The 18182-nt window shown below is 39.3% G+C and overlaps 1 protein-coding gene across 2 annotated transcripts in view; it reads right to left on the reverse strand.

The window, feature by feature from the left end:
- SBF2 (SET binding factor 2) overlaps positions 1-18182 on the reverse strand; it is a 394504-nt gene that overhangs the window by 133525 nt on the left and 242797 nt on the right. For both annotated transcript variants that reach the window (XM_049780980.1, XM_049780981.1), the window contains exon 17: positions 5722-5790. In XM_049780980.1, coding sequence (XP_049636937.1) covers positions 5722-5790 — 69 coding nt within the window. The remainder of the gene's footprint in view (positions 1-5721; positions 5791-18182) is intronic.

Genomic DNA, 18182 nt, shown 5'->3' on the forward strand with positions numbered 1-18182 from the left:
AATACCACCACAACACGTAGAAAAACCCACAATACAAGTGTGACAATGGGGAAACAACGCAGGCCAGCATCAGACATAGAGAATGAAGATGACAATTCTGAGGACCAGATAATGACTGAACAACTAATCAACCTCTCAGATAAGGACTTTAGACTAGCAATATGGAAGGTGCTCAACAGACTCCAAGAAACCATGGATCGAGTTGAACAGAACACTAATAAGAACCAAGAAAATATGAAGGCAGAAATGACAAAACTCCAAACTGAAATAACATGTCAACTAACAGGACTGAAAAAGTCAGTAAACGAAGTGAATGACAAAATGGATAAGCTCTGGGACAGGGTATCAGAAGCTGAGAATAGACTTGGTGCTGTGGAAGATGAGATACATAACAATTCCATACAGCAGGAGAGATTGGACAAAAAACTTAAAGCAAATGAGCAGACAATGGAAAAATTAGTCAAAGAATGGGAACAGACGAAAATAGAAGTCTATGATAAGATCAACAGAAACAACTTAAGAATCATTGGAGTCCCAGAGACCCAGGAAGAAAATTTCCAGGAAGAATCAATGGTCAAGAACATCATTAAAGAGAAACTTCCAGAGCTAAAGAATATATGTGATCAAATCCTGCATGCCCGAAGAGTACCAACCAAAAGAGACCCCAGAAAAACCACCCCAAGACACATCCTAGTCACAATGACAAATCCCACAGATAGAGACAGAATTCTGAAAACAGCAAGATCAAAAGGGGAAATCATGTTCAAGCAAGCTTCCCTGAGATTTACAGCAGACCTGTCACCAGAAACGCTCAATGCCAGAAAGCAGTGGTGGGATATTGTGACAAGACTGAATGAAATGAATGCTTCACCCAGAATACTATACCCAGCAAAACTCACTTTCCGGTTTGATGGAAGAATACATGGTTTCACAGACAAAAAACAGCTCAGAAACTTCACAGACACAAAACCAGTCTTAAGAGAAAAACTGAAAGACCTAATCTAAGACAAGACTACCAAAAGACACACCAAATTTTGAAATAAAGATGGCGTTAAATCCCAGGACAATTCTTTTTCTCAACGTCAATGGACTAAATGCACCAGTTAAGAGACACAGAGTGGCTAAATGGATCAAAAAACTCAATCCAACCTTCTGCTGCCTACAAGAAACGCACCTGAATAGTCAGAACAAACATAGACTCAAAATAAAAGGCTGGAGAAAAGTTATCCAAGCAAACAACACCCATAAAAAAGCTGGAGTGGCCATACTAATATCAGATAATGCAAACTTTATACTCAGGAAGGTTGTAAGGGACAAAGACGGACATTTTATATTAATCAAGGGGTACGTAGAGCAGGAAGAATTCACTCTCCTAAACATATATGCACCGAATGAGGGGCCAGCAAAATATTTAATACAACTGTTGACAAATCTGAAAAATAATATCAACAACAACACAATAATTGTGGGGGACCTTAACACGGCTTTGTCAACACTGGACAGGTCAACCAGACTGAAACCCAACAAGAATATACTAGACCTGAGGAGAGAAATGGAAGAAAGAGGCCTAGTGGATATATATAGGACACTCCATCCCCAGAAACCTGGATACACATTCTTCTCCAATGTACATGGGACATTCTCCAGGATAGACTACATGCTGGCACATAAAACATACCTCCATAAGATCAAGAGGATAGAAATTTTGCAGGCTACCTTCGCTGACCACAAGGCTCTGAAATTATTTGTGAACTCCAAAGGGACTCAGAAGAAACACTTTAACACCTGGAAGTTAAACAGCCTCATGCTCAATAACCAGTGGGTCCGAGATGAAATCAAGGAGGAAATCAAAAGGTTCCTGGAAACAAATGACAATAAAGACACAAACTCTCAGAACTTATGGGACACAGCAAAAGCAGTACTGAGAGGAAAATTTATAGCTTTGCAAGCACACATCAGGAAGGAAGAAGGAGCTTACCTGAGTAGCTTAATGACACAGCTAATAGAACTAGAAAATGCTCAACAAAAGGACCCAAGAATAGGAAGACAGAAGGAAATAACAAAGCTGAGAGCAGAAATCAACGAAGTGGAAACTCAAAAAACAATCCGAAAGATCAACGAAAGCAGAAGTTGGTTCTTTGAAAAAATAAACAAGATTGATAGACCACTGGCAAACCTAACAAAGAAAGAGAGAGAGAGAAACTTGATAACTCGTATCAGGAATGAAAAAGGAGAGATCACTACTGATATGACAGAGATTCAAAGGGTAATCAGAAACTACTTTGAAAAACTCTACGCCACTAAAAATGAGAACCTGGAAGAAATGGATAAATTCTTGGACTCTTATAATCTTCCACGGTTGAAGGAAGAGGATGTAGCATATATAAACACCCCCATCACCATTGATGAAATTAAAACAGTAATCAAATGTCTGCCGAAAAACAAAAGCCCAGGTCCAGATGGATTCACTAATGAATTCTATCAAACTTTCCAAGAGGAACTACTGCCAATCTTGGCAAGACTCTTTCATGAAATTGAACAAACAGAAACACTTCCAAATAGCTTTTATGAAGCCAACATCACCTTGATACCTAAACCAGACAGAGACGCTACCAAAAAAGAAAATTACAGACCAATATCACTGATGAATGCAGATGCAAAGATCCTCAACAAAATCCTGGCAAATAGGATTCAATGCCTCGTTAAGAAGATCATCCACTACGATCAAGTAGGTTTCATCCCAGGAATGCAAGGCTGGTTTAACATCCGTAAATCTATCAACATAATACACAACATCAATAACAAGAAAAATAAAAACCACATGATCATATCAATAGATGCAGAGAAAGCATTTGATAAGGTCCAACACCCATTCTTGATCAAAACTCTCAGCAAGATGGGAATGGAGGGAACCTTTCTCAATATAGTGAAGGCCATCTACCACAAGCCAGTGGCAAATATTATCCTCAATGGAGAAAAACTGAAAGCCTTCCCTCTAAATTCTGGCACAAGACAAGGCTGTCCTCTCTCACCACTCCTATTCAACATAGCACTGGAAGTACTTGCTATAGCGATTAGGCAAGAAAAGGATATCAAGGGAATCCAGATAGGAAAGGAAGAAGTCAAGCTCTCACTGTTTGCAGATGACATGATACTCTACTTAGAAAACCCTAAAGACTCTATCAAAAAGCTTCTAGAAACAATAGACTCATATAGCAAGGTGGCAGGCTACAAAATTAACACACAAAAATCAATGGCCTTTCTATATACCAATAGTAATAAGGATGAAATGGACATTAAGAAAACAACCCCATTCACAATAGTACCACACAAACTCAAATATCTTGGAATCAACTTGACTAAATATGTGAAGGACCTATACAAAGAAAACTATAAAACTCTGCTCCAAGAAATAAGAGAGGACACACGGAAATGGAAACACATACCCTGCTCATGGATTGGCAGGATTAACATCATCAAAATGGCAATACTCCCCAAGGCATTATACAGATTTAATGCCATCCCTCTAAAGATACCCATGACATTCTTCAAAGAAGTGGATCAGACACTTTTGAAATTCATTTGGAACAATAAACACCCTCGAATAGCTAAAGCAATCATTGGGAAAAAGAATATGGGAGGAATTACTTTTCCCAACTTTAAACTGTACTACAAAGCAACAGTTATCAAAACAGCATGGTATTGGAATAAGGATAGGTCCTCAGATCAGTGGAATAGGCTTGAATACTCAGAAAATGTTCCCCAGAAATACAACCATCTAATTTTTGATAAAGGAGCAGGAAATCCTAAATGGAGCAGGGAAAGCCTCTTCAACAAGTGGTGTTGGCACAATTGGATAGCCACTTGCAAAAAATTAAACTTAGACCCCCAGCTAACATCATGTACAAAGGTAAAATCCAAATGGATTAAAGACCTCGATATCAGCCCCAAAACCATAAGATATATAGAACAGCACATAGGCAAAACACTCCAGGACATTACAGGCATCTTCAAGGAGGAAACTGCACTCTCCAAGCAAGTGAAAGCAGAGATTAACAGATGGGAATATATTAAGCTGAGAAGCTTCTGCACCTCAAAGGAAATAGTGCCCAGGATACAAGAGCCACCCACTGAGTGGGAGAAACTATTCACCCAATACCCATCAGATAAGGGGCTAATCTCCAAAATATACAAGGCACTGACAGAACTTTACAAGAAAAAAACATCTAACCCCATCAAAAAATGGGGAGAAGAAATGAACAGACACTTTGACAAAGAAGAAATACAAATGGCCAAAAGACACATGAAAAAATGTTCCACATCACTAATCATCAGGGAGATGCAAATCAAAACAACGATGAGATACCACCTCACACCCCAGAGAATGGCACACATCACAAAGAATGAGAATAAACAGTGTTGGCGGGGATGTGGAGAGAAAGGAACTCTTATCCACTGCTGGTGGGAATGCTGTCTAGTTCAACCTTTATGGAAAGCGATATGGAGATTCCTCCAAAAACTGGAAATCGAGCTCCCATACGATCCAGCTATACCACTCCTAGGAATATACCCTAGGAACACAAAAATACAATACAAAAACCCCTTCCTTACACCTATATTCATTGCAGCTCTATTTACCATAGCAAGACTCTGGAAACAACCAAGATGCCCTTCAACAGATGAATGGCTAAAGAAACTGTGGTACATATACACAATGGAATATTATGCAGCTGTCAGGAGAGATGAAGTCATGAAATTTTCCTATACATGGATGTACATGGAATCTATTATGCTGAGTGAAATAAGTCAGAGAGAGAGAGAAAAACGCAGAATGGTCTCACTCATCTATGGGTTTTAAGAAAAATGAAAGACACCCTTGTAATAATAATTTTCAGACACAAAAGAGAAAAGAGCTGGAAGTTCCAGCTCACCTCAGGAAGCTCACCACAAAGAGTGATGAGTTTAGTTAGAGAAATAACTACATTTTGAACTGTCCTAATATTGAGAATGTATGAGGGAAATGTAGAGCCTGTTTAGGGTACAGGCGGGGGTTGGGTGGGGAGGAGGGAGATTTGGGACTTGGGTGATGGGAATGTTGCACTGGTGATGGGTGGTGTTCCTTTTATGACTGAAACCCAAACACAATCATGTATGTAATCAAGGTGTTTAAATAAAAAAAAAATTAAAAAAAATATCTTTTTATAAAGACACATCTTAAAAATATGCATGAAACCTATATATAAAATATACAAAAGATAACATAAAAAAGCATGTAATAAAGAATAAAATTCTGAAAGATCCAGAAAATTTCACAAGTGTCATATAAATTACCAATGAATTAAGCTCTATTTTTTTTCCCAATGACTTAGTTTGTTCATTCTTTCATTATACAAATATTGACTTAGAGATATTTGGATATGGAGGTGAATAAGCTACTATTATAGCATCCTGAAATTTATACTCTGTGATAGAGAAAAAAATGCTAAGAAATAAATATATAATACAATTCCAGGTGTTTTAAAGTGAGGATGGAATGCATAGGGTTCTATCTTGAATGATTTAGCAGTATAGATTAAATTTTATACATATAATATATAAGAAATATTATATAGTCACTAATGTCTTACGAAAGGGATAGAATCTGTATTGTTATACTATAAACTAAACTGAATACAGTGATATAAAATGTAATAAGTTTATATGTAGACCAATAGCACTTACCCTATAAAAAGCACTGGTCAAAGGGAGTAGTGCAGCAGCAATGTTATATTCTTCTAAACTTGAACAATCCTTCACAAAAAAAAAATAAGAGAGAGAGAGAGAGAGAAACAAGATTATTTACAAGAAGCCACAAATACCTAATATATATTTTAACTTTTTGCTTGGTGAAAATAAGATAAACTAGAGCAAACTGAGAAAGTTTTGTTTCATTCCAAATTGTCACTAAGCAGGGGCTGGAATGGTGGTGCTAGAGGTGAGGTGTCTGCCTTGCAAGCGCTCGTTTAGGACTGACCACAGTTTGATCCTCCAGTGTCCCATATGGTCCCCCCAAGCTAGGAGCGATTTCTGAGCACAGAGCCTGAGGGTCAGGGTATGCCCCCCCAAAAAAATGAAAACCAAATTGTCACTAAGGAGTTTTAGATAAATTTGACAAAGATAATAAAACCAAAAATCTACTTGCTTCTTGAGGCATATTATTTTTGAAATGTGACAAATGAACTAGAACAATATTTTTTCATAAACTACTGGTAAGCATCTGTTGGTATAGCCAGTCTGTAGCCTATTCAGTATAAATGCTTTTGTTGGTGTTTGGCAATGACTGGATGGAAACACCTCTGAATTGAAACATCCTATGGTTTAGTTGTTACCCTTCCTATTCTTCACCCCAGGGAGTGGTCTTGGCTTCCCAATAAAACCCCGGGTCTCAGAGAATAACTGCTTGCAGTTTTGTTTTTTCCACAACTGATCTATCTACTTCTGAGGAGTGGAAGGCTTGGTTGTGGAAGTTCCTGAACCTGTCTTTTCCCCTTAACAGTGTGTGGATTATTTCCTGTATTAGTGTTTGCTTCCAGATTGATGGCTTTCCAATTCCCTGGACTGGGGCATGAGGTTTCTCCTTCAAGTATCTAACTTTAATTTCTGAATTTATAAAGGATGTGTAAAAATCTATGTAATTGTGCTGAAATTCTTGAAGAAATTTTAATTATATTTCAGTAAGTATAGAAGATATACATTCTACTAAAAGAAATCCATAGATTTAAAGCAATTAAAATCTTAATTTCAGTGAGATTAAGACAAGGTTTCCCCTCTCACTACTTCTTTTAATTAGTACTGAAAGTACTTGCCATAGCAATCAGGCAAGAAAAAGATATCAAAGGCATCCATATAAGATAGTAAGAAGTGAAGCTCTCACTGTTTGCAGATGATGTGACACTGTATCTAGAAAATCCTAAAGAATCTACAAAAAAGCAGTTAGAAATAATAAACTCGTATAGTAAAGTGACATACTACAAAATTAATATGCAAAAATCCACGGCTTGTCTATACACAAATAATTAAAAAGAAAGATATATTAAAAAAACAATCCCATACACAATTGTACCTCAAATACCTTGGAGTCAATTTAACTAAAAAAATGAAAGAAAACTACAAAACACTGCTTCAAGAAATAAAAGAGGACACAAGGAAATGAAAACATATGCCCTGCTCATCGATTGGGAGGATCAACATCATTAAAATGTCAATAATTCCAAAAGCATTGTAGAGATTTAATGCAATGCCTATAATAATACCTATGACATATTTCAGAGAAATGAATCAAATACTACTGAAATTTGTCTGGAACAATAAACATCTATGACCATCTAAGCAATACTTAAGAAAAAGAAGATGGGCAGAATCATTTTCCACAACCTTAACTGTACTTTATATAAAGCATTAGTCATGAAAACAGCATAGTGCTGGACTAAGGACAGACCCTCAGATCAAAAGAATAGACTTAAATATTCTGAGACTGACCTGCAGATACACAATCAATTAATCTTTGATAAAGGGGCAAGAAATACAAAGTGGAGCAAGTGGTATTGGGATAACTAGTCAACTACATACATAAAATGCAAATTTAGATCTCTATTTAATGCTGTGCACAACAGTCAAATCAAAATGGATTACAGACCTTGATATTGGACCTGAAGCCATAAGTGCATAGAGAAAAATGTATGCAGAACACTCCATGACATTGAAGCTAAAGGCAGCTTCAAGGAAGTGGCCAAGAAAGTGAAAGCAATAATAAACAAATGGGACTACTTTAAACTGAAAGGCTTCTGTACCTCAAAGGAAATGGTGAGTAGAATACAAAGACTACTGACGTATGAGAAAAACTTTTCACTCAATACTCATCTGAAAAGGACCACAGAGATAAAATATACAAGGCACTGGTAGAACTTATTAAAAAAAAAAAAAAAACCAAACAAACCATAAATGCCATTCAATAATGGGGAGAAGAAATAAACAGACATTTTCTCAAAGAAGAATATAGGATGACCAAAAATGACATAGAAATATCCACATCACTCATCATCAGGAAGATGCAAATCAAAATAGCGAGTTACCATCTCACACCACATAGACTCGCACACATCACAAAGAGAAGACTAAACAGTGCTGGCATGGACCCAGGAGAAAGGGACTTTCATTTGCTGCTGGTAGGAATGTAGACTTTTGGTAAAACTATGGATATTCCTCAAAACACTAGAAATTGAACTTCCAAATGATCCAGCAATACCACTCCTAGGGATATACCCCTGGAACACAAACACACAATACAAAATAGCATTTAAATGCCTATATTCATTGCAGCACTATTCACAACAACAAAATCTAGAAACAACCTAAGTGCCTGACAAGAGATATGGGGATAGAGAAACTACATAATAGAATATTATGCAGCAGTTAGAAAAATTGAAGTCGGGGCCGGGGAGGTGGCGCTAGAGGTAAGGTATCTGCCTTGCAAGCGCTAGCCAAGGAAGGACTGTGGTTCGATCCCCCGGCATCCCATATGGTCCCCCCAAGCCAGGGGCGATTTCTGAGTGCAAAGCCAGGAGTAACCCCTGAGCGTCAAATGGGTGTGGTCCAAAAAAAAGTCAAAAATAAAGGATTTATAGGGACCAGAAAAATATATAATGGGTATGTGTTGTATTAGTTATTAATGATAAAGGAGACCCCTTCAGGCAGCAGAGTGGGCAGTGAAGTATAAAGTGGGAGTGCTGAAAGCACCCCCTTCAGAGGCCTAGGACTGCGACCTTTATCCTACAAAAAGTGCCTCTTCCGAGCACGTCGGCCTCCCAATTTGCAGAAACTTAGAGGCCACTGATTGGAAAAAGACCAGAAAAAAAGGGCTTCCCTGATGGTGGATTGGTATCTGAGTTCAGCCCTAGAAGCCTCACCAGGTATAGACCTGGTGTGGTCTATGTATCACCATTATCACCAGTGGCACAGTGTTTCAGCAATATCACTTTCTTAGACACTTGTGCTTAACTGCTGTGACCTGGGTGGCTGAAACTCTGGTAGGCCTCCTAGGTCTTTCTGAGTGCAGTTTGTAAACCCACCTTCCCCACCTTCCCCCTGGGGATATACAAAAGTAGATTACTCTCTAATCCCATGCATAAAACAACTTCAAAAGGAATTCATGACCTTGATTTAAGACACAAACCATAAAATATATAGACGATAACTCAGGTGAAATATCTCATAACATTAGTAAAGAGATGCCTTTGGGGACTTGAGCAATAGAACAAGAGACATGATAGTAGAGATGAACACTTAGGAAAAGGAAATGTTTTTATTTAATAAAGGAAGAAATATCACCAACTCCAAAGCCAACTACAACAGAATCGATACCCAATCTACAACAGGCTAGACACAGAAGGGACCACTTATACTAGTAGCCCGGGGAGCAAACGAGGGGTGATATGGGATGCATGCTGGGAAGAGGGGTGGAGGAGGACAACATTGGTGGTGGGAATGCCCCTGATTCAATGTCACTATATACCTAAACTATTACTGTGAAAGATTTGTAATCCACTTTGGTCAAAATAAAAGTTATTTAAAGAAATAACAAAGGAAGAAATACAGAGGGGCAGGAGTGATAGTGCAGTGGTAAGGCATTTATTTGCCTTGCATGTGGCTGACCCAGGACCGACCTGGGTTTGATCCCCAGCGTCCCAAATGGTTCCCTGATCTAGGAGTGATTTCTGAGTGCAGATCCAGGAGTAACCCCTAAGCATCACCAGGTGTAGCCTAAAAACAAAACAAGGAGGAAATAAACATAATGAAAAGACTATTAATCTGCACATCCTACACTTGATCATGGGGTTAATAATCAAAGTATATAAAGAAAAGACACAATGTAGCATATGAAAACATCAACTCAGTCATAAAATGGGCAACATGGACTGGAACCTATTACAATAGGTATTACTATTACTGGAACCTATTAGAGTAGGTAGGGCTCCTCCTGCCTTGCATACTGTTGACTTAGGCTTGATTCCCAACATTCTATATGGTACTGAGACATCAGGAGTTATCCCCAGGTGCAGAGCCAGCATCCAATCTAGTACTACTGAATGTGGCCCCCAAATTCCCCAGCCACACACACGGTAACAGATCAGACAGTTTTCCAAAGATAGTCAACAGTTATGTGATAATATGATCTTTCAGCCTGTTGCACGACTATATTTTCAGAGCTAATAATACTTGTAATTCACTTATAAAACTCTGTAATGGGCCAAGTGATAGTACAGCATTCAGGGTACTTTGCCTTGCATAAATTCTTAATCCTGCAATATACGGCACCTAAGAACACCAAGGGGATAAGTACAGAGGAGTAGACATGAAAAAAAAATTATGGGTACAAGATTACTGAGATATATCTTGGTATCTATAACACCTCATTTCCAAAGCAGTGTTATATCCTAAACATCTATTTCTGTAAAAAGCTTAAATTTTGTATTGAAAGTCATGATTTCCAAATATATCAGTAAAGATAATGAGTAGGAAAGGATGGTTTGGGACTGGAGAGATAGCACAGCGGTAGGGCGTTTGCCTTGCACACAACCAATCCAGGATGGATGGTAGTTCGAATTTCGGCATCCCATATGGTCTCAGAGCCTGCCACAAGTGATTTCTAAGCCGTCAGGAGTAATCCTGAACACTGCTGGGTGTGACCCTAAAACAAAAAAGAAAATAAAAGGAAAAAAGGAGGAGGAAGGTTTCAGTTCGCTCTATATAAACACACTCTATACTTGGAAGAGATGTATACCATGCTCTGAAAAACCATGGATAACTGGCCATGATTGCTGAAAGCTGGCAATCTTGGGAGGAGAGACTAGGTCCAGTTTCTTTGGCTCTGCCAAAGCCATGTCTTTTCACCCATCTTCTACAACTCCTGCTTGGCTAATGCCTTGCTTCACCACTCAACTACAGCTCTCTGCAGAGACATCAATCTGATCAAAATTCCAATTATGCCAGTATTGGGGCTGACATCACCAGGACACTTTGGGAGTGAGAGTGGGCACCCTCCCACCTCTCCTTTGTACTTTTGGAAATCTTAGCAGTTGAAAACACGTCCCACAAAAGCTGCAGTATCAGCAGCAGTGCTTGTAATTCCTACATTTTTAAAATAGGAATTCTTCAATATTTTTTAATATTTACTTTGACTAAGAACATTTTTTAAGTAAGCAGTTGAAAAATATTCTGGAGGTGGGAGGTTGAAGAAACAGTACAGTGAATAAACTGCTTGCTTTTCATGGGCTGACATAGGTTGATTCCAGCACCCCACACAGTCCTCTGAGTTTGTCAGGAGTGATTACTGAATAGAGACAGGAATATACCCAAAATAAATAATCAGAAAGAAAGAAAATATACTGTATTTTCTGGTGTAAAAGATGACTTTTTAATCCATGAAAAACTTAAAAGTTGGGGGTCATCTTATACACTGGTATATGATATGCTGAAACTTACTCCAGCTTCAGGGATGAATGATCCAGCCCCTCTTTCCGCTACATCCCATCCAGCTGCCAGGAGTCATCACTCAGTCCTCTGCTTGTCCTGATTCATCTTTCAGGGTACAAAGAGGAGCTGAGTTACTGAGTACTGAATCCCATCCAGCCGCTGGATATGCTGCTTTCCGGTGTTCAGTCCTCTGTTCAGCTTTTATGGGTCACAGAGGAGGCGCTCTGTCTCCCTCTAGCAGCCCCATTAATCACTGCACCCCAGCCAGCTGCTCTTGGAGGAGCCCCATCTCCCTGCTCTCAAAGTAGATCACAATGAAAAAAAATCAGTCACTCACAACAAATAACAAATGTAAAATGATTGTTGGCACTCCAAAGTCTAGCTTTATTAACATATACTGTTAACCATTGTGGGTTCTACTCTTTCTTATGTTTTTTAATTTCCATTTGGTGTGTGTTAAAAGAGAGGGAGTCTTATATGGCAAACATAGCCCAAACCCTATATTTTAACAGGAAATGTAGGGAGTAGTCTTATATGCCTAGTCATCTTATATGCTGAAAAATATGGTATTTTAGAAAAATGATCACTCTAGATGTCAGAATTATTTTAGCATAAAAACAGCGGGTAATATGGTGAGAGGAGGAGGTTGGGAGGCTTAATATGAAACAAAGAGAACATACTTCAAATAAAATGATAAAATCAACTAAGAGATAACTTTGAGGGCTGTCATTTCTTAGGAGTCACTTTTAGACTAGAGTCTAAATTATAGTTAGGCTGGGAAAACTATATACAAGCACAGACTAATGAAACTGGTTCCAGGGCTCAAAATAGATTAAGTAGATTAAGTACTTGAATGTAAGTCTTAAAAATGCATAATTTGTTGGAGAAAATAAAAATACAAAGGTCTCAAATTGGTGTTCATGATAAATTTTTTCATTTTGATAATCAAAATAAATGATAATACAAGCAAAAGTAAATCATTAACAAAATGAAAAAAGCATACAAATGAGAAAAAGTCAAGCCACATATTCATAAAGGAGTAACATCCAAAATATTCAATGAACTCATATAATAAGGAAAACCCCCAAATAACTTAAATTTAAAAATGTGACAAAGGACTTGAGTATTTTCCCAAAGAAAAACATACAATGGATATTTGTTAAAAAAAATAGTAATAGGAACTGGAAGATAGTAGAAGGGCTAAGGTGCATGCTTTACATGTGCTGGCCCTGGTTCAATGTCTGGCACTACAATGTTTTAGCTCTAGTGATTTCCAAGACCAGAGAGCCCCAGTAGCACTGAACTTGGCCTTGGGATTGAATCAGTGGCTCAGATGGCGGAATATTTCTTCTCGAGAACTGTTTATGAGGCCCCCAAATATAAATAGGGTATATAACATCATAATTGTCCAGACCATTTACCCCTGAACCCTGGATCCATCTATGGAACCAGCACAGTTTTCTATATCAGCACCAAGAATTGGACTTCTACCAGGAAGGTCCTAATGCTGCGGTGGCATCAACTTGCTCCAGAGTGGGTTCATGAGATAACTTGGCGACTTGGTAATAGCAACAACCTGCTTTTTTTTGTTTTTTTTTTTTGGGCCACACCCATTTGATGCTCAGGGGTTACTCCTGGCTAAGCGCTCAGAAATTGCCCCTGGCTTGGGGGGACCATATGGGACGCCGGGGGATCGAACCACAGTCCTTCCTTGGCTAGCACTTGCAAGGCAGACACCTTACCTCTAGTGCCACCACACCAGCCCCAACAACCTGCTTTTAAGGCAGGTTTTTCTTTTTTTTTTTTTTTTCTTCTTTTGGAAGGAAGAAGAGGAAGGAAGGAAGGAAGGAAGGAAGGAAGGAAGGAAGGAAGGAAGGAAGGGGGAAGGAAGCGGGAAGGAAGGGGGAAGGAAGGAAGAGAAGGAAGGAAGGAGGGAGGGAGGAAGGAAGGAAGAGAAGGAAGGAAAGAAGGAAGGAAGGAGGAAGGAAGGAAGGAAGGAAGGAAGGAAGGAAGGAAGGAAGGAAGGAAGGAAGGAAGGAAGGGAGGGAGGAAGGGAGGGAAGAAGGGAGGAAGGGAGGGAAGGAGGAAGGAAGGAAGGAAGGAAGGAAGGAAGGAAGGAAGGAAGGAAGGAAGGGAGGGAGGGAGGAAGGGAGGGAAGAAGGGAGGAAGGGAGGGAAGGAGGAAGGAAGGAAGGAAGGAAGGGAGGAAGGAAGGAAGGGAGGAAGGAAGGAAGGAAGGAAGGAAGGAAGGAAGGAAGGGAGGGAGGAAGGAAGGAAGGAAGGGAGGGAGGAAGGAAGGAAGGATGGAAGGAAGGGAGGTAGGGAGGGAGGAAGGGAGGTAGGGAGGGAGGAAGGAAGGAAGGAGAAAACAACAAAAAACAGTTTAAAGAAAGGTGTTGGGGTGGGGAGGAGAAAGATAGGACATTGGTGGTGGGAAGGTGGAACTGGTGAAGAGGAGTAAGGCAGGTTTTTCTGCATCTCTGTATCACCTATGGCTCATGTCACCCTGACTTTGACATAGGATCTAACATGGATTTCTAACTACAGAAATCCAAAAGCAACAACCGTGATTGTGAAGAGCTTTTACTGGGACCACAGAGAAAGACTTTGGGGTTAGACAACTTAGTATGCCAGGAGCCTGTACTTGGTCTTATGCTAGGATGCTTCATGGGTAAGGCCTGTTTTTAGGCCAAAAGTTTTTCCTTTCTATTTTCCCCATATTTGGCTATGCCTATGCAACAAACAAACAAACAAATCCTGCCCCCCACATCTTTTTTTACTGCATTCTACTGTATTTTTACTGTATTATCTCATACCTTTTAAACTGGGACTCCTGCCTTTTTCATAGAAAAGTGGAACATGTATTACTTTATTTTACCACATATTCCCACATTTTTTTTTTTTTGGTGGCTTTTGGGTCACACCCGGCAGTGCTCAGGGGTTACTCCTGGCTCCATGCTCAGAAATTGCTCCTGGCAGGCACGGGGGACCATATGGGACGCTGGGATTTGAACCGATGACCTTCTGCATGAAAGGCAAACGCCTTATCTCCATGCTATCTCTCCAGCCCCAATATTCCCACATTTTTCTATAAAACTAAGAGGAAAGGAATAAAGAAAGGCTGGGGGCCAGAGGCCAACTGATCTCGGATGCATTGGTGAAAAATAAATAAGGACAGAACTAAATATCCAAGCCGAAGTTAATGATAATAGAATCAAGGGACCTAAAATTTAACAATCTAAACTTAAAGGGGACTGTTATACTGGCAGGCTAGGGGGCAAAGGGTGCTAATATTGGATGCACTCTGGGTCCATTGGTGAAGAGAGGTTGACATTGGTGGTCGGGAGGGCCCTGACTCATTGTATATCTGAAATTTAACTATGAAGGACTCTGGTTCTTTTTTGTTTGTTTGGTTTTGGTTTTTAGGTCACACCTAGTGGCATTTAGGGGTTATTCCTAGCTCTGCATTCAGAAATCACTCCTGGCAGGCACAGGGGACATTATGGGATGCCGGACTCAAACCACTGTCCATCCTGGATCGGCTGCATGCAAGGCAAATGCCTTACCGCCGTGCTATCTCTCCGACCCAAGTCTGTTGATCACAATAAAATAAAATAAAATAAAATAAAACTTATGCTAAAAAAAAAACCACCCAAACCAAACACTGGCCAGAGCACAGGCTTTGACTACTGGAGCCCATGTCCAATCTAAACACCACATGGAATGGACTCCTGATAACCTCTGAAAGTAATCCCTGAGTACTGAACCAAGAACAGCACCAAGTATGATCTCAAAATAAACCACAAAAGGTAAGTAGAATTATCACATAGTATACCACTTCAAGGGGTTTATTTAAAGAATGTGAAAGCAGTGATTAAAAACGAGAAATTGGACCATATGTTCACAGCAGGATTATTCACATAAGCCACAATATATAAAACCAATCTAAATGTCCAAACGCAAAGGAGTAGATAAAGAAGTGGTAGCACACAGGTATACCATACTCAACAGAATACAATTTGACTATTAGAAATGAGAAATATTATCTTTTGTGATAATAAAGATGATTTTACTATGTAAATTAAGTATAATGGGGAAGACAATTGATAAATTGTTTCATATGTGGAATGAAGTAACTAAAGCAAACAAATCACAAAAAACCCCTTTTAGATTAGAGAATTGGGGGAGAACATGGGAAGATGAAATTAAGAGTAGAAAGGGGGGGGCCGGGTAGGTGGCGCTGGAGGTAAGGTGTCTGCCTTGCAAGCGCTAGCCAAGGAAGGACCGCGGTTCGATCCCCCGGCGTCCCATATGGTTCCCCCAAGCCAGGGGCGATTTCTGAGCACATAGCCAGGAGTAACCCCTGAGCATCAAACGGGTGTGGCCCAAAAACCAAAAAAAAAAAAAAAAAAAAAAGAGTAGAAAGGGGAGTGTCAGCCTGATCACGAAAATGACAGAACTTTGGCAGTGAGTGTTTTAAAGCTTATATATATATACAGAGGTGAAAGGTATAATGAAAGTTACATGGTTTTTATAAATTGGGGTAAATCAAATAGTGCTCAGGTGGCCTGGACTTGACTCTTGGGCCCAGCAATGTGGAGCTGGTCAGGAATCATTGTGTTAGGGACAAACAGGGAAATTTCAGTGGTGCTGGGAATTAAACTGGGGGCTTTCTATATTTAAGGCATGTCACCCCAGTTCTTTTAGCTCTTTCCCTGGCCTTGGTAAATAAAAATTTTATTTCAGTAATATGGGCATGGAAAAGTGTCTAACAGCATTAAACATGATAAAAAAAAGTAAATAAAAAATCACAATGTATTAACTTCTACCTGTTAGAATGATTATTACCAAAAAGACAAAAAAGACAAAAATAACAGGGCCGGAACTATAGCACAGCGGTAAGACGTTTGCCTTGCATAACCAACACAAGATGGATCCCGGTTCAAATCCTGGCATCCCATATGGTGACCCTGAGCCTGCCAGGAGTTTCTTCTGAGCACAGAGCCAGGAGTAACCTCTGAGTGTCGCCTGGTGTGACCCAAAACCCAAACAAACAAAAATAAAACCCAACAAAACAAAATCTACCAAAACAATTGCTGGCAAATTGTGGAGAAAAGGGAAACTACACAGTTCGTAGAATGGAAACTAGAAAGGTTATTATGGAAAAAAATATGGAGGGGACTTACAAAAAAAATGGAACCAGAACTATCATAGGATCCATTAAGTCTACTTCTGTATATATGTTGAGATAACAAAAATAAATTTTTTTTTTGCTTTTTTTGGGGGGTCACATCCGGCAGCACTCAGGGGTTCCTCCTGGCTCTATGCTCAGAAATCACTCCTGGCAGACTCGGGGGACCATATGGGATGCCAGGATTCGAACTACTGTCCTCCTGCGTCTAAGGCAAACACCTTACCGCTGTGCTATTTCTCCGGCCCCAAATATAATTATCTTAAAGATATATCCATACCTCCAAATTCGCTGCATTTGGGGAGGGAGTGTTTGGGCCACACCTGGTGATGCTCAGGGGTTAGTTACTACTGGCTCTGTGCTCAGAAATCGCTTCTGGCTTGGGGGACCATTTGGAATGCCGGGATCAAACCTAGGCCCGACCTGGGTCAGCCACCTACAAAGCAAACGTCATACCACTGTGCTATATCACTCCAGCCCACTGCAGCATTATTAATAATAGCCAATCATGGCAAAATCTGAAGAGGCCATCAATAAAAAATACACGGTATTACATGCACATATATGTATATATAGACACAATATATTTAGCCTTAAAATATTCTGCTATTGCCAACATGAATAAGGTTGAAGGGCAGTATTCTAAGTGAAATAAGTCACAATGAAAATATATATGGTGTATTACTTAAAAGTGGATAAGAAATAAGACCACAGTTGAACAATGAAATATTACAATGGTGGATGTCAGGGATCAGAAAGTGGAGGAAATGAAAAGACGTTGGTAAAGGGCATACACTTTCAATTATAAGATAAAATCTGGGATTCTAATGTATTACACAATGACTAGAATTGATAATACTATATTGTACAATTGAAATTTGCTAACAGAAGTGCTTAAGTCATCTCACCAAAAAAAAGGTATATTGTGAATATGTGAGAAGTGTTCATCTGTTTTGGGTAAATTTTAATAATTTGAAGTAAATAAATTTCATAGAGCACACTTCAAGTGTTACAATTTTGTCAATGATACCTCAATAAGTTAAAAATGTATATAATCAGGCTATGTAGGAAACTATATTTTTATTCTCTATTATTACTGTATGGTCTTCATCTCCACGAATTTTATAAAATAATTCCAGAACACAGCAAAAAGTATGAATCATCTTTTTTCTTCCTGACTTACTCCTTACTCTTTTGCTTAGGACACTGTTATGCACAAGAATGTCATCCCCTGTGTCCTAGCACATCTGAGTTTCTTTAACAGAAATGCCTTGCATGTTTCTAAAGACTGTCATGAGGCCCAAGGCAATAAAGTTCAACAGACTGAGCTGTAATCTTCTCCTAAGGAAATGATTGGAATGCCAAGATGCCTTTTGACTTTGATTTCACAGCAGGGCTTCATTTGTAATGATGCTGTCCAAACTTTAAATGACAACAGCTGTGATATGAAGACCCACACACTCATTTATAAAAATTTCCCA

Source organism: Suncus etruscus, chromosome 9 (genome assembly GCF_024139225.1).
Source record: "Suncus etruscus isolate mSunEtr1 chromosome 9, mSunEtr1.pri.cur, whole genome shotgun sequence".
NCBI classification, from domain to species: domain Eukaryota; kingdom Metazoa; phylum Chordata; class Mammalia; order Eulipotyphla; family Soricidae; genus Suncus; species Suncus etruscus.